Source organism: Chionomys nivalis, chromosome 19 (genome assembly GCF_950005125.1).
Source record: "Chionomys nivalis chromosome 19, mChiNiv1.1, whole genome shotgun sequence".
Classification (NCBI taxonomy): domain Eukaryota; kingdom Metazoa; phylum Chordata; class Mammalia; order Rodentia; family Cricetidae; genus Chionomys; species Chionomys nivalis.
The window spans coordinates 53,707,170-53,734,526 of record NC_080104.1 but is presented as its reverse complement, the minus strand read 5'-3'; the positions used below and the strand labels follow the sequence as shown (position 1 = coordinate 53,734,526).

The 27,357-nt window shown below is 48.0% G+C and overlaps 1 protein-coding gene across 8 annotated transcripts in view; it reads left to right on the top strand.

Moving 5' to 3' along the window:
• The window catches only part of Cabin1 (calcineurin binding protein 1), a 126,016-nt gene that overhangs the window by 44,892 nt on the left and 53,767 nt on the right, over positions 1 to 27,357 (top strand). For 5 of the 8 annotated variants that reach the window (XM_057751594.1, XM_057751595.1, XM_057751602.1 and 2 more), the window contains exons 22-27: positions 125 to 270; positions 3,870 to 4,131; positions 9,525 to 9,785; positions 11,537 to 11,688; positions 12,984 to 13,162; positions 24,400 to 24,498. In XM_057751594.1, coding sequence (XP_057607577.1) covers positions 125 to 270; positions 3,870 to 4,131; positions 9,525 to 9,785; positions 11,537 to 11,688; positions 12,984 to 13,162; positions 24,400 to 24,498 — 1,099 coding nt within the window. The remainder of the gene's footprint in view (positions 1 to 124; positions 271 to 3,869; positions 4,132 to 9,524; positions 9,786 to 11,536; positions 11,689 to 12,983; positions 13,163 to 24,399; positions 24,499 to 27,357) is intronic. The other 3 variants (XM_057751597.1, XM_057751599.1, XM_057751598.1) reach the window with 3 other exon arrangements.

Genomic DNA, 27,357 nt, shown 5'->3' with positions numbered 1-27,357 from the left:
TCCTCTCAAGCTCTGTTTCTTGTCTGCTCAACACCAGCTGCTAGAGATCAGAGCAAGCCAACTGACAGTTTATACCTGCACTGGACTCCACCTCTTCTCCTAAACTTGCCCTCTCTCGTGCCAGGTGCCCTGCCTTCCAGAAGGGGCAGATCCCACTCCCCCGGTGGTGAATGAGCTCTACTACCTCCTGGCTGATTATCATTTCAAAAACAAGGAGCAGTCTAAAGCTATCAAGTTCTACATGCACGATATTTGCATCTGCCCCAACAGGTGGGTGACAGTGTGTGGAGCCAGGTTGCTGCCAGGAGGCCTGCTGTCTCTAGTTCAGCCAGTTCTCCAGTGAGCCAGCCTAAAGTTTCCTTGTCTGTAGCAAGATAATGAAAAAGAATGAAAAGAAAAAAATGTCTTAGCATTCTTGAGTCCTATTGGAGGTGCACTGGAATCCTTTTGGTTTCTGGTGCGCAGGGCAAGGAAATACTACATAGTCCCATACTGTTTTGTTCTTTCCTGGTAGCAGGAACCAGGACAACTGGTATGTCTGGGGTAGAGAGGCTCTTTAATTAGGGGTGCTTTGGGGATTAAGAGGGGATACCAGGGATGTGAAATGGTTCAGCAGTTAAGAGCACCCACATGACCACTGTAATTCCAGTTGTAGGACCTAAATCATCTTCTGGCTTCTGTGGGTCCCAGGCACACTCATGTGCACATATATACATACCCACGAAACACATATAGAAAATAAACTAACTAAAGAGGAATACTAGAAAAGCTGGCGCCTGGGGGTTTTGTTTTTGTTTCTGTTCTTGGTTTGTTTGTGTTTGTCTTGCTCTGATGTTCTGTCAACAGTGAGGTTTGTCCCAATGGTGTGTAGGAGCCTTGTGCACAAGGCTTGTGCTTCCTCTGTAGCTTCCTGTTGAGCTTCCTCCTAAAATGTAGTGATTTTTCAGAACTAAGCATTCTGAAGGACTCTGCTATACTCACGAAGCTCAGTCCACTTGACTAAAGGGTCTACTTGGAGAGGTAGACTTTGGACGTGGTCAGATAGTTACCCTGTAGCCAGCCTGTGTCTGGAGGTAAAGCCCTGCAGACACACTCTCTGGAAGTCCTTAGGAACTATCATGGCACTGCTCTTGGACCATGGGTGGGCACAGAACTGCCCTGCCCCAGGAAGCCATAGAATTCACCTTTCCACAATCCTGCCTAGACAAGGGAGGAAGGGGCTGAGCTCTGGAGAGAGAAGCAAATTTGTAAGACATCACCTCTATCAAAGGCCCTCAGAAGGCCCCTTTTTGCTGAATTTGCAAGGAGCCATGTGCTTAAAGCCCTGGCTGTCTTGGGGGACACTACTTCAGTTGTGATAGCACAGATCTGCCCTTACTAGCTGAGCTTGTCCTGTGGATGACATTGTAGGTCATCTGCTTCTCTATCTAAAAAGTGAGAGTAATGATAGCCGGCACCTGGCATGGCTCCTCTCACTTGCAGGCCCACAGGCAGTGGGTGAGAATACCTACCAAAGGCTCAACTAGATAGCCCTCGAGTCCAGTGATTCTCAACCTTCCTAATGTGGTGGTGACCCCCAACCATAAAAGTATTTTGTTGCTACTTCATAATTGTAATTTTCTACTGTTATGGATGTAATGTAAATATCTAATATGTAGGAGATTTGATATGTGACTCCCAAAGAGACTGCAACCCACAGACTGAGAACTGCTGCTTTAGTGTATGCATCGTCTGTTTAGATGCTATCAGCCTGTTAGATCTGGCCCACTGTGCACTGATATGTCTTCTCTGAGGACTGGTCCTAATGTAGAAAGGGTTTTATCAGCTTGGTACTAGGTCTCAGCCTAGAGCTGCTCTTACTCTGAGTTCCACAGGCAGATACCAGTGGAGACTGGGGTTCCATCTGGTCCTTGGTACTAGCTGAAGTACAAATTTGGATATTTGAATTCTTCCTTGATGCCTTTTGAGAGGGGTGAAGCCCATGGTAGGTGGCAGGGTAGACAGTAGGGCCCTGATTATATCGATGGAGGTTCCTGAGGGTCAACTGGCAGTTTTCTTTCCCTTTGATTGAGCTTTCCTGGTTTTTGCTGAACTGGAAGAGGTATCAAATTAGACAGCCATTTTCAGATGGAAGTGGGGCTAAGACCTAGTTCAGTTGAGCAGGAAACCACTCTAAGCCCAGCACCAGGACTGAACTTGCTCTGCACAAATGAGAACCTAAAATGCGGACTCTAGATATTTCTTCCTCCTGGGGTCACAGGCATCCCTGAGGCCTTCACTCCCAGAGTATGGATTGTGTAGTGTTGTGCCTGAATCAGACACTTACATCAGGAGGACAAGGGCTTGTTTATTTTTCTCTGTGTGTGTGTGTTTTAAATGTATGTTGGTGTTTTGCCTGCATGTATGTCTATGTGTTATATGTATGCCTGGTGCATTTGGAGGCCAAAAGAGAGCATCAGATCCCCTGGAACTGGAATTACAGATGGCTGTGAGCTGCCATGTGGGTGCTGGGCACTCAACCCAGGTTCTCTGGAGGGCAGCAAGTGCTCTTAACTACTGAGTTATCTATCACTCCAGCCTGTTTCTGAGTTTTCATGGTGATGCCTCTCTGCACTGGTTGCTTTGTGTAGAGAGGAAGTGGTTCTCGTGCCGCCATACAGGACTGTCACAACTTTTTCTTTCCTCGAGGTGAGAGTAACTTCTCTCAGAGATGTTGGATATGGAAAAGAAGTCCCTGTTGTAAAATTGGCCCTGGTGAAGAATTTGCGATTTAAGCCCTTCTCCCCCATTCCCTTCTCCAGAGTAGGCTGAGCAGAGCCAGGGAAGAGATGGTTGCTTTGGGCTCCAGACCTCTGAGGGAGAAAGGCTACTCTCAGAAGGGTGAAGCCTTCATCTTTGCTGTCCTTCTGTCACCATTGAGTCTGTGGTGTCTCCCCTGCTCCTTTGTTTACATGGTGCCATCTTTGGTTGGAGGACAGTGAAGGCACCTTGGGGGCTCAAGGGGTTTCTTTGCCTTTGCCATCTCTTGGGATGATCAGACAATTCCAGACAGCAGTTAGCCAGCGTACACTCACACCAGGTATTGTAAAGGTGTGGTGGGCTGAACTGATGGTGTATTCGACAGGGCAGCCCTAGCTCTTTTGGTTGCTGCGTTTTCTGGACCAGCACTCAGTAAACAGCTCTGCAGGAGCTCAGAAATCACCTCTGTCCGGGTGTAGTATCTCCATGGCTACTCATCTTCTCCCAGAATCTTGTATGTTCTCCTGCCTTAGCTTCTCTCGGGTGGTCTCAGAACCATCAGGTCCCAGCCATTACCTTCCATCTTGTTCATTTTATTGCAGGGATTTGAGCTGAGAGAATAAATAGGATCCAAGAGACAATAGGAATAAACTGAGTGGCTGGGGCCCACGCTTCTCTGTTCCCTGAGTTCCTGCTTGGTGAAAATATGAGCCTCAGGAGGAAAGGATACTGAAATAAGTTTTGTTGTTTTTGTAATTGCCTCAGCTGGACCCCTCTTGTGAGGCTTTTTGGGAGTGTTGTTGCCTTCCACCAGTGCAATGCCCTGGGCAACCCTTTACTGCTGGGGAATAGAGCCCCAAAGCCCATCTACAAGAGCAGTCATCGGCTGCTTGCCAAGGGACACAGAAGAAACATTTGTCTCCTGGCACACCATCCTCCATCCTCATGCATTAAATACAATTACTGATGGAGGGAGTAAGGCCACGACAAGGAGAGGTCATGACCCAGACTGTAGAATGGCTGAGTTGGGCTTTGAGCCATGTGTGGAGCAGAACTCCCACAATGTCTGCCTGACTGCCGTGCCCTTGGAACAGCAGTGTTTTTAGCTGGCACTTTTGTTACTACCCTAGGTTCGATTCCTGGGCAGGCATGGCTCTGGCCCGGGCCAGCCGAATTCAGGACAAGCTGAACTCCAATGAACTGAAGAGCGATGGACCCATCTGGAAACATGCCACACCTGTTCTGAACTGCTTCCGGAGGGCCCTCGAGATTGACAGCTCTAATTTGTCCTTGTGGATTGAATATGGCACCATGTCCTATGCCTTACACTCATTTGCTTCCCGCCAGCTGAAGCAGTGGAGAGCCGAGCTGCCTCCGGAGCTTGTACAGCAGGTGAGAAGGGGTGCTGCCGAAGGGCTTGCAGTCCTCTAGCTAGACTGCTAGGGCCCCTTGTTCTTACTCTCACACACATGTATCCTACTTAGTAATAACTTGGTTCTTGGTCTTTGGGTACCTAGTGTAATGATTGTTATGTCTCTTTAAGAGACAAGCCATGCCCACTCTGTCCCCCATCTGCTGAGACAGGCTGATCTTCAGCTTCCAGCCTGAGTTCTCTCTTTTCTGTCTCCCTCTTGGAGAGGCAGCTTCCATCTCTCCCTTCTCTCACTTCTCTCTTCTCTCTCTTCTCTCTCACTCTTTCTCTCTCTCTCTCCCTCCTTCCCACTCTGCTCTTCCCCCCTTCTCCCCTCCTTTCCATAACCACTAAATAAATATCCTCACTCTGCATTCCTATCCATCTGTCTCTGACCTGCCACTGCCATGGGCCTCGCTGCAGCCACCTCAAAGACCTGCAGCATGGTCCCTGCCTGACACCCCATGACCTACTGTCTGCCGCCACTCCAGGGACCTGCAGTGTTTCTGCCTCTGCAGCTACTTGGGGATCCGCAGCAATTTTTATTAATCCATTACACCTAGTCCATTGGCAGGAATTTCAGAGGTAAACTGTTGTGTCCTGACTAGCTGGTCATCAGTTTGAGTGTAGTTGAGTGGTAGAGAGGAGATGTTGGACATCTGAAGTAGACATTCTTCCCTTTTTGCTCCAAAGGAGTTTTGGGGCCATGGTAAAATCCTTACCTGGCATTAGGGTTTTCAGTTCCTTGGTGTGTGTTGTCTCTAGTGCAAGATCCAGGATCTGACCTGCAGTCACTGCTCAGCAAGAGCACCGTCGTTTCCTTCAGATGGAAATGGAGGAATCATACTGACATGTTTAGGGTTTGTTTAGGGAGGGATGAAGGGTGCTGTGGATCAGACCCAGGTCCTGTGCCTGCTGAACGCACACTGCCACAGAGCTACCCTCACGCTAGCAAAGGTAGGCGGCAGGACAACAAGGTGTCGCAGCTCAGAAAGGTCGCAGAGCAGAGCAAGGTGTTGAAGGAGCTGACCAATCAGGTAGGCAGTACTTGGTCTCAGGTTTTGCACTGATTGTCTGTGATTAAAACCCGGGCAAGATGATGCTAACAGTGCTGTGACACTGCTGGAGGGCCGAGGAGACCCTTGGCAGATGCCACTACAGTCCTCTGAAAGTGCTGTCTCCTTGAGGGTGGACTGACATTGTGCCAAGGCCCCTACTGCCTTCAAGACTCTGCAGAGTAAGACATGGGCTCTCAGAGCCTTTGAACTCTTCAGATGATATTGGAAAGCCTGATGAAGATGCTGCAGTACATTTCACCACTAGAGATGGCCCTAACAGTCTACAGTGAATACAAGGCCACTGTTTGAGGACCTCAGCCCTGGGGAAGTCATGAAGTCCATCTGCTAATGAGGACTGAGTTACTGTAATAAGTAGTGAATAAAAGATGTCATTGGGTTCTATGAAGAGATTAATAGTGAAATGTCTCCTGAATCTTATGTAACTAGAACTTTGACAATGCCGAGAACGTGACTCTTGGAGAGCTCAACTTTCTATTAGTTATATGATCATGTGACACACACCTTTCACCTCTGCAGCATAAATTTATTTATTTTTTTATTATTATTATTATTTTGTATTGTGTAAGTGTGTGTGGAGGCGTTGTTGTTGTTGTTGTTGTTTGGGGTGAAGTGTGTTTGAAGCGGTGTGTGTGAATTTTGTGGAAACGCGTGGTATGTGGGTCGGGTGGGCGAGCAGTGGAAGTGGAGGGGAGCGAAAAAAGAAAAAAATGTGTAGCCCAGGCTGGCCTCGAACTCTTGATCCTCCTGCCTCTGCCTCCTTCAGCAAATCCTACCGGCGTGCGCCAACACAACCGACATGCAGCATAAATTTAGAAAGCTGTTTTTGTAGACTTATTTGGGAGCTGCCTCCCTTTCCCTGGGAGTTTGAATTCATTGTGCCTTTCAGGGGTTTTCTCTTTACAGGCAGTGGCCAACTGTGTTAGTTCTCAATCCTTGTGCACAAAGGCTCAGGATTGTCAGACTTGCCTAGGAGTGTGGCAGGCTGGGAGCACAACACTAGGCTTTACTGCTGCTGTTGTTTGAGGTCTCACACAATGATGCCACCTTCCTCCTCTGTGCTGGGGTACTACAGTCCCTCAGTTCAGGAGTTGGCCTCTGGGTTCTAGACTCTCAGCAATTTGGTCCCAAAGTTTTCCTTCCTTCGGTGTCCAGATTGTGTGAACTCTACAGATGAGTGAGAATAGTGACCCCCATATTTGACTGATCTCTTGCATGGGTGTGACACTTGTTAAAAGGACGCACGGGAACTCTCAGACAGCTGTGCTTTTTGTGAGCTCCTGTGTGGTTATTATGTTTTCCTTTATTATTTTCTTAGTTTTTTTCTCCAATGGTTTGTATGTGACATCATAGGGATAGACTTGACACCAGTGGCGGATATGTGAGAGCAGTGGCCTTAGAGGCATAGACACATAGTAGGTTCCAGTGCACTGCTAACAGGAGGCGGATATCACAGCTCCACAGGGCTGAGCCCTGACAAGAACACAGTGGGGAAGTGCTGCATGGCTCTCAACTAAGCATCACCTTCTTTAAGACACTTTTATTCAATTTGTGTCTTTCTAGACTTCAAAAGGAAACAAAACCTTTTTTACACACATGAAGTGTGTATATTTAGGAGAATCTAGGAGGATTTGCCTATTTGATTTTTTTCTTTCAGCCTACATACTGTTCTATTAAATGCAGTGTGTGGCTTCCCTTTCCCCTCCGCTTGCACTGTTGAGCCCTTCTCAGGTTACTTTCTATGGGTGTAGTAGAGTCCTTAGCTGACAGTACAGAACAACCTACTGCATTTGTTTGTGTTTCAATGGCCTCTGATCCCCCTCCACCTGCTGCTATAGAACTTGACTCCATGGGTGGCCTTGTAACATTAGGAACACAATTATCCTGCAAGGACACATAGTGAGGTAAAGTGGCCTGGATCTTAGAGTCCCTCCCCTAATTTCCTTGTACTGATCCTGGTGAAATTTCACACTTACACTTTCCAGGAAATATACATTCTGAGAATCAGGAGGAACCTCCCTACACTTTTTGTACAACTCCCACAGGTGGACTTGACATCCCCCCACCTTTTTCCCCTGGTCTGGTTCTCTTCTACCCAGGTTCACAGCTTCTAGATGACCATGGTGTTTGCCTGATGGCCCCTGTTATCCCAGGCAGCTCAGATCCTGAAACTGCTCTCAGGCCTTCTGCCTCCCTTAAGTATCAGGACTGCCGGAGGGGCTAGAAGGCCCAGGGATGCAGGAGCCCTGAGGGAAGGGATAGGTTTGGCCTCCTTATCTGGGGCACGTACTGCCCTGCACGACTGCCCTGTGTTCCCTGGACTCTTTCCACCTCAGAGGAGGCAGCTTCCTAGGATGCGGTCCCCTGGTTGCTTGAGCTATGTCCAGACTTACCGTGTCTGAGAAATGGGCTGTTGAACATGCTTGATGTATCTGAGCTCTTGTACTCTTCAGTTTTCACCTGCAGACTTGCCAGAGGTGATGAGGGAAGTGGAAACATTCCCTGTGATGTCATTTCTAGGGCAGGAGAAAGAACTGGGGACCAGAACTTCCTAACCAAGTGACTTGTCGGGAGTGACTTAATGTTCTTTCTGTGCTTCAGGCTACATATAAAGATGGCCATTCGTTCTCTCAGACAGCATTGGCGAGGTCAGTCATGATGCCTGCCTCAGCCATTCCCTAAGCCCAGCACAAGACTGAAGTGTGATGAGGAAGGGTATCCAATCTGTTCCGAGGATGGCACACCAGAATGAAGTCTAGTGGCAGAGCTTCTAGACACACATTCTTGGTGACTGTCCCTTTTCTTCCTGTGGAATGTTGCACCTGCTGAATTAACAAAAACAGGCATTGGCAATGCCACACAGCTGTTAAGCAGTTCAAACAGAACTACATTTAAGCAGCTGCCTTTTCCTTAGACATACTTGCTTTAGGGCCCATTTCAGAGGCCCGGAATGTGATAGAATCCCTGTGCCATGCTTGACCCTGTGCTGTGATTCTTTTTATTCATTCAGGGATGGGTTTGTAGTTTCTAGATGGCCAGTTTCTTTTTAGAAAATGTCTCGCAGAGCATCTGGGTAGCACACGGCCCCCAAAGTCAGCTATTGCTATAGAATGTTCATGAAAGTAAGCCTCTGTCGAACAAACATAAGTAGGGCAGGTGTGCCATGTGAGATAGAGCATGTGCTTGTGACCCCAGCAGCTCCCTTGCTGAACACCAGTGCTTGTGTACCCTCCCTGCTCTGGTCCCTGAAGTGAGCTGGGAAGAGGCTACAGCCTCCCTGCCATCAAGCCAGGGCACAGTGAAGAGGGACCAGAGACCTAGGATGCCCAAAGCACAGCATTCTCCACTCTGTCCCCAACCTGGGAGCTCTGAAATAAAGGAACATGTGTGCTTGGCAGCTGCCAAGAAGTAGAAAAAGCAAGTTGGAAGGCCTCTAACAAATTGACCCTCTGTCGTGACTTGTCACAGAATCTCTCAGTGAAAGGTTGGCTAGAGGCTCCGCCTAAATATATAAGCTCAAGTCAGGGTGTCTCATATGGAGTTCAGGAATCTGCCTTTACAGGTTCAGAATGAAAGGGCAAAGAGGAGAAGCAGGAAGCTGTTTGTTGTACTCCAGAGGTTCACACTGTTTCCAGTGCTGTGATTGGGTTTCCAGTGCTGTGATTGGGTACAGAGGTTCACACTGTTTCCAGTGCTGTGACTGGGTTTCCAATGCCGTGATTGGGTACTAGGTGCGGTTCTCTCCAGGGCTGTGGGGCAAGGGCTGCATGCGCATTCCCTTAGGTCAGCTTGCCTGCCCCACTGAGAGGGTGGAGCAAGGCGCTCACTCCCTGCAGTTGGGGCTTCATTCTGTAAAGGATGCCTGATTTTTTAAAGACCGATGAGGCATAGTCACATCAGCTTTCTTCCTCCTTATGCTGATGGATGATGGGCGCCAGTCTTTACCATAGCCATGCAGGCTGTAATGGGGAACCTAGAAAGAGGTCAATAGGAACTTCACAAACTTTACTGTTAGGTGCTACAGGAAGAAGCTAAAAGAAAGAACCTTTGAGTTGATGAGCAATGACCTGAATCTTAAGTCCAGTTCTGGACCTGGCATGCTTTTAAGGAACTCCCAAGCTCCACATCTCCTTGTCTACAGCTGTGAAATGGTGACAGCAGTGCTGGGTCTCAGGTTTCCTGAAAGGACCATAATTCTATGAACAAGTGAGCTGGCTTCAACCAAGAAAGCCATGATCCCTGGGCAGGTACAGGCATTGTACCTAAGGCCAGTCTGCAGGCTTGTGATCTTGTTATAGATGGAGGATCGGCGCGACAGCATGCTGGAGACAGCCAGACACTGTTTCACATCTGCAGCCCACTGTGAAGGTGATGGCGATGAGGAGGAATGGCTCATTCACTACATGCTGGGCAAGGTGGCTGAGAAGCAGCAGCAACCACCAGCCGTGTACCTGCTGCACTACCGGCAGGCTGGCCACTACTTGCATGAGGAGGCTGCCCGTTACCCTAAGAAGATCCACTACCACAACCCACCTGAGCTGGCCATGGAAGCCCTGGAGGTAACACTGCAGGTCCAGGGTAGGAAGGTAGGGCAGGAGGGTCTGCTCACTCTGTCTCCCTGGGGATGGAGCTCACAGTCCCAGTGACTCCCTTGCAACCCCACTGGTAACACCTCTGTGCTCAGCATCTTCATGTTCAATTAAATTCAAGCAGCCTGGTCTCTCTTTCCCTAAGAGTGCTTGCCATCCTTTTGGAGAGGATGGCATTTTATTTTCACTTCTCAGAGGAAACAGCCTTACTCACAGCCTACACGTTCTCACACTGACCCTACAGTGCAACATCCATAGCTGCAGAGTCATTCAGACCTGTTGTGTGGCAGGAGGAAAACGGTGGTCACTCTTGTCCCTAGGATCAGATAGGCACCTCAGGCCAAATGAGGCCTCTACCTGTGCTTGGGCTAACCAGGATAGAAGCAGGCTGCTTTGATCACAGAACGTTGTGTTGTGTTGTTTGTCCACTGCTGCTCAAGACTAGAGCAGTGCTCTATTGTCAGGATTCACTTTTATGATTTCTTGAATACTGTTGATGACGGCTCACACTGTTTATTGTTCCTAGCAGTACCAGGAGCCTAGCAAACCCTTTTAGAGGTGAGGAAGCAAAGAACGCCAGTGGAAGCCCAGTGATGCTTTTTTTCAGCTCAGGACTCAGAGCTTCCCAAGGTCCTACCATGATAGCTTTGCCCTTCCAGAGGCTGCAAGTGCTGACCCTGCGAGTCCCACGTGGCCAGTGAACATCCTAGGATTTAGGCAGACCCTGTTTCTTGTTTTCCTGCTTCTGTGGGCACAGGGTTTTTGTTGTTGTTGTTGTTTGATTTTTGTTTTGTTTTTATTTTCCCTGATTATAAAATCATCTGTATGTATTCGTTTGTTTTTTTAGGAGAGTCATAAAATTCTCAAGAATATAAAACACGAAAGTCCGCAGAGACCCTCATATCCCCACCCCATAATATGTACTAAAAGTCTAGCTATGTCCTTGAAGGTCTAGGTGTTCTTTCCTATCCCTGTGTAGGTAGGAGCACTGCTCTAGGCTTTTGCAGCTCCCATTTTCATCAGACAAGGTGTACTAGAAGGGATGGAAAGCTCTCCTGCCTATGCCATGCCTTTCAGCTGCTCAGAGCATTTGCTTACCTGAACAGCCTCTTCGCGGACTTTGTCAGGATAGTGTGAGGAAGTACGCGTCCCTCATCTTGTGTCAGAGCTCTTAGGAGTGTTTCCAGGGCCTGAGGTTTAAAGATGGAATTGTAGACGACTTACAGTTCTGACCAAGGCATTGGCTTACTCCAGAGAATAACACCGGTGAGCACTTTGGTTCTCTGGCCAGTCTAAGAGCCTCCTTTTAATATTTGCCAGTTTTGTAATCACACATACAAAAATATTGCATTTGGAAAGTTGAGACAGGGATCAAGAGTTCCAGCTACACCACCAGCAGCTGCATAGCAAGATTTAGGCTAGCCTGGGCTACATCAGATCTTGAGGCAGTGCCCACTGGCTGCTACTATCATCACCCCACCACCATGCGCTTGGATTACTGGGTACACGTTTAAGTTAGAATGTTGACAGTATCCTTTTTCATTTTCAGGACTTATTTGTGCAAGGGCGGGGGGGGGGGCGGGTGTTAAAAGCTAAAAAGGCAACGTGTAGTGGCTTGTCTCTTGGGACAGCAGCAGCTTGTTTACAATATGGCTGCTTCACCTGTGGAACAGGCCTTAGGTTGGAGAAGGCTGCTTATTATGCCCGAGGTATTGTTCTAGGTGTACTTCCGGCTCCATGCTTCCATCCTGAAGCTCCTGGGCAAACCTGATTCTGGGGTTGCTGCGGAGGTCCTGGTCAGCTTTATGAAGGAGGCAGCAGAAGGACCTTTCGCCAGGGGCGAGGAGAAGAATACACCCAAAGCTTCCGAAAAGTGAGTACTGGCTTGCAGGGACCTGGGTGGCTCATCTTCTGTAGTGAAGCCCTCAGAGGAGGTCTTCTGGATAAACTGGGACTCGGAGTCTGATCGCAGGGCTAAGCTATTTCTGTTGAATCTCTGTGGTACTGACAAGGGTGAATCCTGGGGAGAAGCCAGCCCCGCTCCCCTGTCAGTGGAACAAAGCTTTGTCCTGTGCAGAACCTAGTCACATGCTAAGTTTGACTTTTTCCTCTTACCCAAGACTCCAGCTGAGTGACCTCTGAGGCTCAGTGTATGGCCTGTTCTCTGGCCTCAGTGCTGAGAGAGCCAGGAAGCAGGAGCCTGGCACAATCTCCTCACTCATTCCCTGACACAAGTTGTCTTGGGGCCAGACACCTTTTACTGTGATGTTTTACCCCACTGCTCCATTCAACGCAAGCATACCATCTCCGAGACTCCACCTGGCTGAGGATTATGCAACTGAGAAACCTGTTCTGACCCTAAGAACTCTCTGTTCATGGCTATGGGTAGTCACATGATCTGTGCCTCCAGCCAACAGTGTTTCTTCTGTGGGAGAGATGAGCACCTGGGGGTAGGTCACTTAGGTTGGCACAGTGTGCTTAAAAGTTATCGACTGGTGTTTTCTAGTCATAAAAGGTTTCCAGGGTACAATGAAATTTTCATTGATTGTAATTCTGTCCAGAAAAAAATAATTAGACAGGCAATATGTGAATACATTGTAGTCCCAGGAAATCAGACACACGTGCATAGACTGAAATGTGACAGGTCTCCTCTTGTCACCAGAACTGGCCATTAGTTTAATTTCTCTAATAGTTTTCTGTATATTTGTACACAGTTATTTGCACACATACAGTTGCAGGATTATTTTGCTTTTGTGGTACTAAGGGATTGAGACCAGGGCCTTGTGCATGCTAGGCAAGTGTTCTACCACTGAAGTCCCCTCCAGATTCCTTTAATTTAAAACAAACAAAAAAGCAAGGCGCAGCTGCTTGTGAAGGAGCCTCCTCAGTGTGGGTTGCTTGCTTTTGTGGGTTAGAATTCAGAAAAGGGAAACTTGTATCCCTTGTCATTTCAAGTGCTGACTGGACAGGAGTGTAAGCATGCTCTCCCTGACACTGACTTCCTGCTTGTTCTCTGAAGAACCCTTACCAAGTGCCAGACTCCATGGTGAAGTGGCCTGCTTTCTCTGACCCCAGCTCACAGCAGCAGCCCCTGGGAATGGTGCTGGTCCACAGTAGTGCATTTATTTCATCATAGTGTGGACTTTGATATGTATCTCTGTCCCACAGGGAGAAGGCCTGCCTGGTGGATGAGGACTCCCACTCTTCAGCTGGGACACTGCCGGGCCCTGGAGCCTCCCTCCCCTCCTCCTCTGGCCCAGGTCTGACATCCCCACCTTACACAGCCACTCCGATTGACCACGATTACGTCAAATGTAAAAAACCCCATCAGCAGGCGACGCCGGACGGTATAGTGCCTGTTCTCCCTACTGTGCCCATGGTGGCACACCAATTGTGGGGAGGGTGCTTGAGCGACTTCATTTGTCGCTTTGTTTTGTTGAGGGGGGTGCTGGGTCTGGAGTGACACGGGCAATGTTGCGGCTGTTCATTTACCTCATGGATTCACGGTGCTTCTTGTGCTTCCAAGACATGCTCAGAGTCGCCATCTGCCACTCGCCCACTTGGGAGGCCAGGGAGGAGCAGGTCTGGCTGGGGCAGCTTACTTTGAGCTTACATTTTCCTACCTGCAAAATGGGGATGCCAACATCTTCTTTGAGTGGACATTTGGAAGACCCTGTAGGCTGCCTGGAGTGATTCTTTGCACTGTCAGCTCTATGTGGCCTACAGCCGACTGCGGCACCTTGTTATGGCCCTCTGGCCCTTTGGTGGTTGTAGGTGGGCCATAACTAACTCTAAATCTGTCCCTCCTGGGCATCCAGATGCTGATGGATCAAGTAGGACGTTTGTAAGGCTGTCCCATGTGGGATGAGGCAGGTGGCGACTATTCAGTCACATCCCTTACTAACATTAGGAGGCTTGCATGCTGGCCTATAGCTTAATCTTTCCATGTTCTCACCTGTGTAGTAACAAGCTGGTGACCGAGTACTTGGGATCAGCAAATTGATGGACTTTAGACAGTCATTAAAGTGGGCATTAGAGAGGTGATAATGCCGAAGGCACCCTCACTCCCATGTCACTCATTTCATCTGGCTGTGGGCAAACGGGCCTTGCTCTGCCTTCCAGGATGGTGATGGGACCCTCTTGAGTGGGTAGGATCGGCACCAGGGCTCTTCCCATGTCAGGTGGTTCTTAGGGAAAGGGAAGGGTGGACTCTGGATGCCATGGTAGCTCTCACTTTGAGGTCCAGCAGAGAGCTGAGGGGGCAGGACTACTCTCTGCCTTGGCTCCAGCAGCCTGTTGTGGCCTGCCTGGTATACAGATTCCTGGAGAGCTCACTGCACTGAAATCAGTTTCAGAAAAGCTCCAGGGAAGGATGGCACAGTGGCTAGGGTTTCTCATTCCTTTCCTCTGGGACTGGTGTTTTGGTAACTTCTTGGAAGGACAGTGCACTTGAGCATTCCTCGTAGGTTTGGTTTGGGCCTATAGCATGTGTGTTGTAAAGAGCCTGAGGACCTGTGTGTGTGCTCTGTCTCCATCACCTCCCACTGGGTTGTCTTTGATAAGTCCCTGTGTTTATAGCTCTCCAGAGCAGAAATGAGAGGAGCTGACCCCTAGGTCATCCAGTCTCCAGCTCAGCAGATCTCCCTACCTAAGAGCCTCTTGCCCTTCTTAGTTAATTCCTGTTAATTGGGAGAACCACACTGTTCCAATCCCTGACTCTTGAAGATACTGAGAAAACACAGAAGTAGACCCTTGCTCTGTGATTCTCTGCTAGATACTTCTGGTGAGGATTCCGCTACCATGCCAACGTTCTCAGGAGAAAGGACCACCTTTTTCAGTGGTTTATGCTGTGACCCTGTCATGTGCTTCCTGGCTGGGGAGGACCTGTACCAGCTCTGTAGGCCCACCCCCACCAGCTCAGATTGCAGGTGCCATGGGCTCAGCTATCAGCCCACAGGATTGATCATGCTTTGAGGAGCCCATGTCATCACTTGGCACATAAAGTCTTATAACCTATGTGGCACATGTGCGACCATAGAGCTATTGGGGGCTACTGCAGAGTTCAGGAACTGGGTACTGGGCATGGCATGGTTATGGTGCTAACCTAACTATTTGTTCTGGAAGTTTGCAGAATAAATAAGTTTGGATATACTTTCAGTGGTTTCAAAATTATTTCTGCTAACTGAAGCCACTGTGTTCCCACACCCCATCTTTGTCCAGCCCCACTGTATAGAGAAATATGCCTTTAGAACCCCCAACCTCTTCACCCTCTGCATCCCTAAAGAAATATCTATAACAGGAAAGTAATTAGAACCCTAAAATAGCTGTGCTCTTCAGATGTTGTAGTGACCTTTTCATGAGTTTCTCGGTTTCTAGGGAAAGGTCTAGACCTTAGGCAGCAGCAAGCAAGCCAAGGCATTTATTTGTTGGTAGCTTGAAGCCACACTACCCACCACTACTCCTGTCTCATGATATGACCGAGGACAGGGGTATTATTACTTCCTCTGGAGTCAGTCACCCTCCCAGTGCAGCTAGGGTGCTGGGTGCTTCTAGCCCAGTGTCACTTTGACTAGGGAGTTGTTAGAGGTCAAATGGAGGGGCAAGGGCAGTCTAGGCCCTGGAATCAGACCTCTGAATTCCAGCCTAGCTCCCTTGATTACAAGCGCAGCTTTCTTAGACATGGGCCTTTTTTGGTTTGCCTCAAGGGTATTAAAAATATTTCACAGCCTGGCCTCTTCCTAGATGCAGTTCTTCAGATGACCAGTGAAACAGGTACATGAACTGGGTAGTACCTCATAGAGTGAGAAGCCCAGGTCCTGGGGCATGTCATTATCAGTCTTGGTTTCTACCCCAACTTTCTAGCTGGAATGTGGCCTCAAAAGAGGTATAGGCAGTGCCAAATGAATCATCAGGTGGATATGACTACCTTGCCATTTGATGGTAGCTCCTTCCTAAGACCCAGCGTCACTGTCTGAACTGTCTGACTTGCAACCTTGTGTTGCCTGCACTAGAGGTAGACACTTCTTGCAGCCTATCACACTTGGCGAAAGCTTTAGGATTGGCCCCTGAGACCACCGTAGCCGGCCATCATGCGCAGCTCTTCTTAGCAAGGTCACAAGGACACCCTAGACTGAGCAGACTGAAACAGAGAGGGAGAGATGGAGTGTCCAGCTGATACAACTGTTTTCCCATCTCAACTAGCTTCCTTCTGTGTATCTCCTGGAATTGGCCCATATACTTCATATTGAGACTTCCTGTCTAGGGAAATGACATGAGAAGTACATTATAACCTTTAGGGGGTTCCCAGTGGTCGCTGTGTGCACATGTCAAATGGCAAAAGGGAATAGTTGAGTAGAATCTTGTTTTGCCCCACATACTAGGTGTCTGCACATGTGGGCATGCATGAGCAGTTAGGCGTCTCCACATAGCACTTACATGCTCTCATTGCCAGGCTTCAGGCAGGTGCGTGCAGGGTGGTGGCATGTCTCCATCTTCACAGCCACCATCAGGCTTGACAGTGGCCTTGTTTCCCTAAAAGAAAATCAAGCTGAGAGCAGGCAGGGCTTTCTGCTTGTTGGGGCAGAGTTGAGAGAGAGTATGGTCAAAGTCTCTTCCAGGCTTGTGAGGCTGACTGTACAGATTGTATTTCTGTGTTTCGTTCTTGTTGGAGGTGCTCCAGTGAAGGATGATGGAGCAGGACTGTTCCTAAATGACTTTGGCCTTCGTTTGACCTGGCTTAATTGACTTTCAGGATATGTCAGTAGCAGTATCTATCGGATGAAGAGCCTTGCTGTCGCCTAGCACACTCTGTGTCAAAGCCAGGAAGGGCCTCAGAAGTCAGAGGGCTTCCCCTGTGGATGGTCTGAGATTCTTAACCAGTGTGTGTCCAGATCCATCTAGGTCTTCTGGCAACACTGTCAGATGCACAGAACAGCCCTGTAAGCCCAGAGAAATTAGGCTCAAGTCAGCCATCACACAGCTAAGAATGGGGCAGACCGAGATCAGCACTGAGGGGGAGAGTGCATGGCCCAGAGGCCTGGCTTAGTTAGGGGCACAAGGCCAAATTTAGCCACAATCTATGGTCTATAACTGCAGAGGGGACAAGAACAGGGTTCTTGGGAACTGGTGTCTGTGGGTGGGGCTTCCCAGGGAGTATGGGTACCATGCCCTCCTCACAGCCATCCATCCTCACCCACCATTCTGTCACTGTCGTGTGCTGGTTGTTTTCATCCTCACGTTCACCCCACACTGCCCCCACCAATATTGCCCGTGCTGCCCCTAACCCTGCCCACACTCTGTTCTCCAGGCTTTGTCTTTCTGCTTGCACCTGTCACGGCTCGCTTCAGGGAACAGTGCAGACCGCATGCTCAGCCTTCAGTCCGGCTCCCTGCTTCTCCTGTGACCAGGAGCACCTTCATGTTTGCCAGTCCTGTGATTTCGAGAATGTGTGTTTGATGTGCTTGGCTTCTGCCAACTGCCCATTTCCCCAGTTCTGGCCTGATCCAGAGGCACTGGTAGCCTCTGTCCCGCAGTTCTCCTGTCTCCCTGCCTGGCAGGTAGTTCAGGCCTGCCTGTATTCCCATTGCTTTGTTCATTCTTCTTAAACCAACAATGAAAAGGCAACGGACCCTTAAGAGACCGAATTCCCTTTATGAGAACAAATAGAAAACTGCAGTTTGGGCTCCTTGTGTGTGTAGTTCACAGTGCCCTGACTACTAAGGGCCCTGGGTTTACAAATGACTCTTGGGTCACTCCTGGACCTGATCTTTACCCTGCCTTCCTAGGGAGAAGGGTAGGTCAGGTTTTGTGGGAGCTCCATATTCCTGAAAATGGACCTGACCAAAATGCAAGAGAGTCCCAGGGAGCTCATGTCATTGGGGACAGAGCCAGTTACTTCCTTTCTGCTCCCCTCTCTTATTCTTCACCTTTCTGAGAACCTCTTTCAGGCCATTGCTGATGATGGCAGTTCAACAGCTCCTGCTGTGTGCTAGGCATGGAAGAGGGCACCGTGGGGAAAGTTAAGATGAGAGTGCCCTGAGCCCTGCTGTGGTTGGACCCGCATGTCCCTAGGTGGTGCCTTGAGACAGTGGTGGTTCTCTGGGGTTTGTGGATTGGGATAACTATAAGGCTGCAAGGCACTGAGGAAGATTTGAGGGGACAAAGACAATGTGGGTTAGAGAGCCCTGCAGTGTCTGGTTGCTGGGTGGACAGGGTGGGCAAAAGGGATGTTGTGGGGAAAGAACTTGGGAAAGCAGCTGGGTTCCAAGAGGTGGGACTCTTTTCTGCAGTCAGCAGAGTGACAGGGCCGCGGAGACTCCTGCCTTGGCTCCAGACAAACAGATCCTCCTTGTCTTGTTGGAAGAGCCTTCCTGGGTGCTGGGGGCCTCCCAGAAAGGGGGTAAGGAGTCAGCGAGGAAGGATTGAGTCAGGCCATTGGTTGTTGAAGAATCTTGCAGCCGGACTGATTAGCAGATAGAGTATTTCTTTATTTGTACAGAGTTCAGTAAGCAGGGATAGAGTTGTGTTGTTCCAAAACATAGATCATGTCTTTTTTGTTGTTGGACTCATGTTTTACTTTCTTTTTTATATCTTTTAGTCATCAATGATAAACCATGACAAAACAGAGTTATCTTTTGCAATCAGTTTTACTCATCAACCCCATAACCCAACTGCTAGGCAGCTCTTCCGGTTTCAAGAATGCTAGAAAGAAAGAAAATCGACGCCAGCCCTGGCAGACTGCCATGTCCCGAGCAGTGTATTGTGAACTCTTAGTGGTCAGGCCAAAGTTGCTGCACTTAGTACTTAATTTCTGCCATAATACAATGGTTTTCGTTTTATATCTTTATAGAATTTATTTGTATACCCTAGTATTTATTTGTAACCCTAGTATTCTTCTATTCCTTGGTCATATGACATCATAGTGGCTCTGTACAAGTTAACTTTTCTAAGAAAGGGAGGTCCTGACCCCTCATTCTTCTATCATCTTTCCACACCCTTCTTTGCTCATCAGTATAAGTCCCTGTGTAGGGCAGAGGTAACTCCAGCTGTCTAACTTTGCTGCTATATATGCCATGCAATTGCTTGGGCATATGATAGGAAGAAGCCTGAACTTTGTTCTGATTATCTTGTTCCTGAGCAAGTATGGAGCAGATGTTCCAAGAATATCTCAGAGCCTCATAACGAGACCTCTGGCTTCTTTATGTGTGTCACAACCTCCAGGGCATAAAGAAGACCTTCAAGTAGATAAGAGTATCTCCCTAAAAGTGGAACGGGGTGGGGTGGGGGGAGTAATATGTTCAGAACTTTCCCGGGAAAGCTTAGAAGCAGTATTGAGTATTCCTGGGAGAAGGCATAAATGATTCATAAGAAATTTCCTATTAATTCAATATCCCTAAGTTGTACAAATATTAAAAGCCCCTTAAGAATGCAATTTGTGGAGATCAAAACCAGAAGTGAAAGAGTCACGGTGACAATCATGTGGCTCGGGTTTGCTGGATCTTTGTCATGCAGCTGTGCTGGCTTTATCACTTTTGGTATTCTCATCAGATACGGCTGCGCCACCTGGGAAATTCACTAGCTAGCCATGAGCTGCCAGCTGTCGTGGTGTCCTCTTTTCTTGCCTGTTGAGTTCAGAGTGTGATGCTCACTAGCCTTAGGAGTGCAGGAAGCCTGTTGAATTCTTTCTAGCCAGTGTTTCTCCTGACCTGAGATTTAGAGTGGGAGAGACAGAAAAACCATTTTCTTTTCCCTATGAATATCAGACTCCCGCACCACTGTCTGAGCAAGGTGGAGCTTGAAGTGTCTGGCATCGCTTCATTGACCCAGGGAAACTGGGTGAAAGGGTGGGAGTGTAGCTTGCTCCCCATGGGGTGATGTTCTGCTGCCCACTGCTACTTGCTTTTCTCTCAGGGTGTCTGTGTTTTTGGTGTCTCTTGTTGGTGCATCTCCTCAGCCTGCTGTGGACACCTGTTTCCCGTGGCCAGCCCTATTCCTGATGGACCCATTCTTTCCTGGCAGCTGGCTAGCAAAGTAATGGGTTTCCTCTTTGAAAATTTCTCAGAATGTTGATTCTACTTGAGCTCATGGTTTTTAGAAACTTGTTCTCTGGTTGGCAGGCATTCTCATCTCTTTAGGTTCACTGCTCAGTGCCACTGCAGTCTGATGGCATGGTCACATGTCTTTCTGCGTGCCCATTGGCCTAAACTGAGGGAATTAACAGGAGCTGTTGTAAGTCTTACTGCAGGAACAAGTGGCACAAACACACTGAAGGAGATTCTGGAAGCGTACATCTCATAAGATCTCAGTCTGTCTGGAGCATCCTGTGATGTTGAGCATAGTTAAAGCTGGGTGAAGAAAGACTCAACACAGAGCTCCCTTTTACAGCAGACAGGACAGGCTGCCTCTCTGTCACCAAGCCCACCCCTTTCCTTCTTTGTAGTGGGCTCTCATTCCTTTGGGTCCTGCCCTGGAGGTAGAGGGTGCCAGGGCTTCCTCAGCAGGTGACTGGCAGCTGTACCTCCCTTCAGGATTCAGAGAGAGCAGGCTGGGAGTGGCTCCTTGCCTTTGTGTGACTAAGAGAATCAGGTATTTCTATTATTGCCCCAACTATTTGTTACTGTGAAGAAAAGAACATTCAAAAATGTTCAGGACCAGCCCGCAGCCTACTTGCTGGTGCCATTCTTTTTTCCTGTTGGCCACCAAGCAGCTTCTTCAGAAAAATACGCCCCAGCTTCTGAGACTCGGGGCAGAACCGGGGTGTGTGTGTGGTCCTTAGAGGTCCCATTCGTGTTACCCAGCCAGATGGTAAGTTTGACTGATTTTTTTTTTAATCTACTTGTATGTATATGATTATTTTGCCTGAATTTATGTCTATGTATAGTGCATGTGCCTGGTGCCCAGGGAGGTCAGAAAAGGACATTGGATCCTCTGGAACTGGAATTACAGACAGTTGTGAGCTTTCATGTGGGAATCAAACCCAGATCCTCTAGAGGAGCAGCCAGTGCTCCTAACTGCTAAGTAATCTCTTCAATCTCAGTTTTTAGTCTTTGTGTTTGCCTTCCCAAGGTCCTCAGTCAACTGAGCCCAAGAAGATGTGACTCCCTAGGAGAGGAGATGGGAGGCCCTGTATGCATGCCCTGCTAAAGCAACCTATTTGTTTATTTTTAGATTGGATCCTGACAGGTAGTTTAGACGGGTCTTGAGTCACAGAGATTCTGCCTCAGCCTCCAAGTATTGGAGTTATAGGTGTGCAGTGCCACACCAGGCCTGGAGCCACACTATAAGAGCTTTTCATTGTCTACCCTGTGCGCTAAAAGGAGGGAAACTTGGCTTCCTTCTGAACAGTTGGGTTCTTGATGTGGAACCTTGAGTGTCTTCTTGGAGTTTATAATCAGCATTATTGTAAACCACCTACCATTTCATACTCACCAGGGAGCAGGAGCTGGGAGAAACGGAATCCTGACCTTTGCATCCCATTAGTGTCTCTTGTTTGAAGAAATTCACCTTAGCTGAGTATGGTAACGCCTGCCTGCAACCCCCAGAAATCAGGAGCCTGAAGTAGGAGGATCCCAAGTTCCAGGGCATCATAGATTATGTAATAAGATTCTTTTCTCGAAGGAAGAAAAAGAAGAGGGATAGAGGTGCAGCAAGATGGCTGGCTCAGCAGAAAAAGACACATTTGCCGTTTGCTAAGCCTGAGGACCTACGTGGTAGAAGGAGAGAACCTGGAACCTCTCTGACCTCCATGTACACATATACACAATAAAGAGAAAGACATGTAATTTAAAGATTTTAATCTTGGCACCGGAGAAGATATTTCAGTGGTTAAGAGCACTCGTTTCTCTTCCAGAGGACCCAGTTCGGTTCTCAGCACCCATGTCATGTGGCTTATGGCCCCTGTAGCTCCAGCTTCAGGGGATTAAACACCATTCTGGCTCTGAGATCACCTGCACCCAGGCGTACATACCCACATACAGATATTCACCTAAACATAATTAAGAATAGCAGAGTAAATCTTAACAGTTTTTAGTCTTGAAAGAAGTACGAGGGAGAAAATAACTTACCCTCTTTCATTTTTTTCAAGTTTTTGTATTGCTTTGTTTTTTGAAGATAGTCTTGTGTAATCCAGGTTGGACTCAAACTTGATGTGTAGCCAAGGATGACCTCTACCTCTCCTAGTGAATGTTGGAAATACAGGTGTGCACCACCACATCTGGTTTCTGTGGTGCTGGGAATTGAGCTTTGGATTTTGTGCATGCCAGGCAGAGATACTGCTGACTGTCTTCTTGTTGTCTTCTCTTTCTAATCCAAGTAAGTCCCCAGAATCCCATGAGTAGGCAGCAGCCTTGCCAGCACCCCCTTCAACCCAACTTCCCAGTTCTGCCATGTCTGTTGTGCAGAACCTCTAACTCACACACACACACACACACACACACACACACACACACACCGCCTCTGCCGAGTGCTGTGACCTGTAGTTGTTACCACAGGACTCTGCTTCCATTAGCTGTGCTCATCTCTGATCGAGAGACCTGGCGCTCCCACCGCATCCTCAGGACCAATGGCAGCCTGGGCTCTGCCAGCTCTTAGAGGTTCTCATCCACGTGAGAGGTGTGGGGAAGGGCCAGGGAAAGTGCGTCCATAGGCCTGTCCCTCCTTGGTCCCTCTCCTGTGGCTGCTGTTGGCTGTCTGTTACTCCAAGAGGCTTAAGAGAGTGTTCTCAGTTGGGTGTTGCTTTCCAGTAGAGCACAGGCCTCCATCCTGTCATCTGTTCTTGCCCACCCCATTTCTGTTGTAGTCTTCCATACATTGCCGGTTGATTTGTGGTCCCCTCGTGTTGAAGTGTTGAGGGGGCATTAGCTCATTAGGAATAAATACCCGTTTGCTTAAGTCTGCTCTGTTTTTGTAATGATCACAGCTGGGATTCCACCAAACTGGCAATTCCTTCAGGCCCAGAGCCTAACAGCTTGAAAGCCAGTGAACTGATGGGGCAGTCTGCCAGGGGGTGAGATCATCCTGGCGAGGCTTGCTTCCTGAAGCTCAGTGTTAGATGTGCTTCTCAGTCAGCCGTGAATTCAGGGTGTTTACTGGTACCTGAGATGAGCTGGGCAGCCCTGGCCTGGCTTTCATGGAGACAAGCAGCAAGGACAAGGCCTGCCTTCTTCTGGAGGCATTGAGGCCCCTCTGGCGTTGCCCAAGCTATCCATGCTCCCTGTCCAGGCCAGAGTGACTTCTTTGGGTGGGATAGATCACTGTGCTGTCATTAGTGTGTGTCAGGAAATAGACCCTGTGGAGATCCCATGGTCAGGAATTAGAAAACTAAAACTTGTGGTAAAAACATGAAATGGGGGCCTTAAGAGAGCAGTTATTCAGCCCTTTGTGTCCAGAGTATCAGGAGCAGATCTGAGATTAGAATGTGGACCTGAGATCCTAAGTTCAAAGTTCTTCAACAGGGACTAGCAAGATGGCTTATCAGGTAAAGGCACTTACTAAGCAAGCCTGGTGACCTGAGTCCCATCCCTGGAGCCCACATAAAGACAGAAGAAGATAACTGGTTCCACAAACCGTCCTCTATATGATGCTGTGGCCCTCCCCCATATACGAACGCGCACACAGGCACACACATACCCCACCCCAATAATAACTTTTTGAAGTTAACTGCATTGATTTTTTTTTTTTTATTTGATACTGGAGACATCAGGGTCTCCATTTGTCATTCTCTTTCTGCAGAGATAGCAGATGGGCTGTCTGACTTAGACAAAGGGAGAAATGACTCCTGTATAGTGGAAACTCGGGTTTGGAATTTCTTCTGAGTATAGCAGGCCTGGCCTTTACCCTTATCCAGTGCTTATGAAGCCCCTGGAAGGAATGGGTGTGATGGAAGAGCTCTCTGTCAGTATGAGGCAGCAGATCTAGTCAGCTCCCCACTTCAGCCTGGGTCTTGACCACGGCCCAGAGCCTCTGTTCTTACTGTGTCTGGCCAGCAGAAACGTATGACCTGCCACTTCCCTGGCAGTGGACTGGACAACGGTCTGCTGTGCTGCCCAAGGCCAGAGCGATGGAGCAGGTGGTTGAGGCTAGAGCTAATTCTCAGTGTTCCTCTGCCTGCCTCTGCTGGAGGACAGTGTTTGGACCCCGGTTAAGGATGTGCACCTGTCCCCACTGCTGTGCGGCTCAGTGAACTCCATTCAGAATGAAACCGCTGATGATCCGTTTGAGACATTCCTGATAAATCACACCTAGGCTCTGAAACAGTTAGGTATGGATAATTAAGCGGACATCTTTACTGTGTGTCAGGCACTGCTTCAGTCACTTGGTGGTTAATAAGCTATGTAGTTATGATGACAGTTGTGGGAAGTGAGCACGCTCCTTAGTTTTACATGAAGGGAAACCAAAGTGCACATTTCTACACAAGGACACGAAAGAGTGGGATTTCAGCACTGACAGTCTGCCCTTCCTGAGTCCAGGCTTGCTACTCTGTGGAAACGGTTCCACCGTGTTTACGATTTGCCCACCTAATGGCTCGCACAGGTCTTCAGGATTGCCTGATAGGCACTAATATAGTCACCTGTATTTGATTTCTAAGGTTTCGAAGGAAGAACGGAAGGGCCACGGGCACTGTCTGCCTCTGCCCCTGTCCTCAGAAGCCCTTGTGAAACCGACCTCAGCCATGATGAGAGGGCAGGTACTTGTTTGTCCCCTCACCTTCAGATATACAAACTATTGACCTCTGCTCGTGTATTATACAATTCTAGTTAGTGCCTTGGGACTAACGGACTATCAGTTCATCCCCACCAGCCTTCGAAAGATGCTGTCCTACTTGAAGGCAGTGTCGGCTTTGTGCTGTTTTACTCGTTTACTCTCACGTACTCTGCAAGGCTCCATGCCATGGCTGTCAATTCAGTTTAGTTCTTTGGCACAGTCTTGTCTCCTACTCATCAGTGCTGGCTCCACAGGTGCGTGACACCACACTAGCCATTTCTAGCGTGCTTAATTCCATTATATGGGTCCAACTTTCTGTTTGGCTTCTTGTTCGTTCTGTTTCATATTTGCTAATAATGATTTTACTCAGATTTTGCTTATCTGAGAAATACCTTCGTTAACGCTTGCCTTTTAAGAAGTTATTTTTACTGATTAAAGAATCGATCTTGCACAGAGTGGGTGCACCAAAGATATTATCTGAGGCATGCTTTCTGATCGGAAGTTTGTAGTTTTTTTTTTTTTTTTATCTCTTCTTCTTAACCTTATTTAGGGTTTTATTTATCTTATTTATTTTTACTTTTTATTTTTTTGGTTTTTCTAGACAGGGTTTCTCTGTGTTGCCCTGGCTGTCCTGGAACTAACTCTGTAGACTAGGCTGGCCTCAAACTCACAGAGATCTGCCTGCTTCTGCCTCCCAGATGTGTGATACCATGCATGGCTTCTTCACTTTTTAAAAAGATTTATTTATTTAATGTGTATGAGTGTTCTGTCTGGCGCCTTTGAGAGACTCCTTGGCCCTTGAGTTAGGGGTTGTTGTGAAACACCATGTGCGTTCTGGGAACCAAGTCCAGGTCCTCTGCAAGAGCAACAAGTGCTCTTAACCTCTGAGCTGTCCCTCGAGCCCTTGTCATTCTTCTTTTGTTTCTGTGGTGTGTGTTTTGCTGAACTCTGTAAGATTCTGTCTTGGGTTTCAGCAGTCTGAGTCTGCTCGTGTGTGACCCCCTCCATCAAATGTAGAGGAGCCTTTCCCTGCTTAGTGTTCTCTGAGATTCTTGGGGATTCGATGTCTTTATTTTTGGAAAGTCTTAATCTATGTGTTTAATTTTTCCATGCTGGGATCAAACCCAGGGTTTTGCATATGCTAGGCAAGTGGCTCTGGCATTGTCTGTTACAGTGTTTTCTCCTGTCTTGCTTCTCTCGTTTTTGTGCCCTGGTTAATGGATTAGATCATTCAGGTGCTCTGTTCTGCTTATCCACCCCCCATTGGATTGTTTATACTTAACTAGTTTGTGGTATTGTTTTATTTTTTCTGTGTATATGAGTATTGTGTTTGCACGTATATGTATGTGTGTATTATGTATATATTTATATATATGCATATATACGCACAATATGAGTGCCTCCTGCCCACAGAGACCAGAGGAGCTGCTAGATCCCCTGGAACTGGCGGTTGTAAGCTGCTGTGGTGTGTTGGGAACGAAACTCGGGTCCACTATAAGAGCAGCCAGTGCTCTGAACCTCTGAGTTGTTTTCTCGGTCCTCTAGTTTCAAGTTTTGATCCTTCCTTCATCCCACTGTGTCAAGTCTGCTGGAAAGCCCGACAAAAAACACCTCATCTCTGTTACTGGTTTTTATTTCTAGAAGCTGCATTTGACTCTTAAATTCCAGCTCATTTCTGGAATTCACCATCTGTTCATGGGTAGTGTGCAGGCTTTCCACCACAGCCTTCCCATCCTAGTCATCGCTACACAGCACATTAACTGTTGCTGTTTTAAATAGTCCGTGATCATCTCCGATTCTAGTTTTATTGTTTTACCTCTTTACAGTATGAGTTTTGTTTATTAATGCACATGTATCTGTCTTATAATTTTATAGTGGATACCAGATATCATGTGTAGGATCAAAGAAACTATCTGAAATCAATACATTTATTTCTGGAATAGATTAACCTGTTCTACCTCTGGGCCTTTGAGCTGGGTTGCAATTTGTTGCTACAATTACCTTCAGTGTGCTACCAGCTCCATATTCTCTCTCAATTGGACTTTGCTCAGCTTTCTGACCTTCTTCCACTTTAGGCCTCTGCAGGCTCTGCCTGCCTGCTCCTTTCTTCTGCAGTAGAGACAGCTCTGTTGCTTGCTGGCTGGCCTGGGGCAGAGACAAAAGTGGCTTTCTTCTGTTGGTTTAGCCTCAGACTTAGGAAGGCTCTGTGTCCCGCATCTCAGGGGTACAGCTTTCTTAGTGACCCTGTACCTTCCTAGTGTTGGGTTTCTTGCTTTTTCTTACATCAAAGTCTTCCTTTTCCCTTCCCCTGTGTCCTGGAGGCAGCAGGGTTTGCCACCTGTCAAAGCTGGAGCTTTTGTCTTTTAGAGGTGAAGGGTCCAGATACGCCTCCCATCTTTTATAGTACAGCCTGCATCTCCTCCCTAGACCTTTATTCCCAGACATTGTCAAGCTTTCTGCCAGCTCTGCTTCTAGTGTTTCTCCTAGAGTACCTGTAGAGACTTGAGAAGAGCCAGGGAGTGAGTACAACCTGCCTTTGTGTCCAAGTCTTAAAGGAGTCTAGACTTTTCATTCTAGAACATACAGCTGCCTAAAAAGTTTTGCTGATTCGTTGCCGTTGCCATTTCTCTTCTAATGACAGTGACTGCTCCATCTGTTCTTAGCACCACACCTCCCAGCAGCACACTGGTAGCTTGGAATCTGCCGTCATAGGGATTTTCACAGTAGACAGTGCACACGGGGCTTTTCCACAATAGCCAGTTGAGTTTGCCAGACCAGTGTTTGGAGAAACTTGGAAAGGTTGACCATAGAGATTGGTGCCTTTTCTGAATGACTTGGGCCT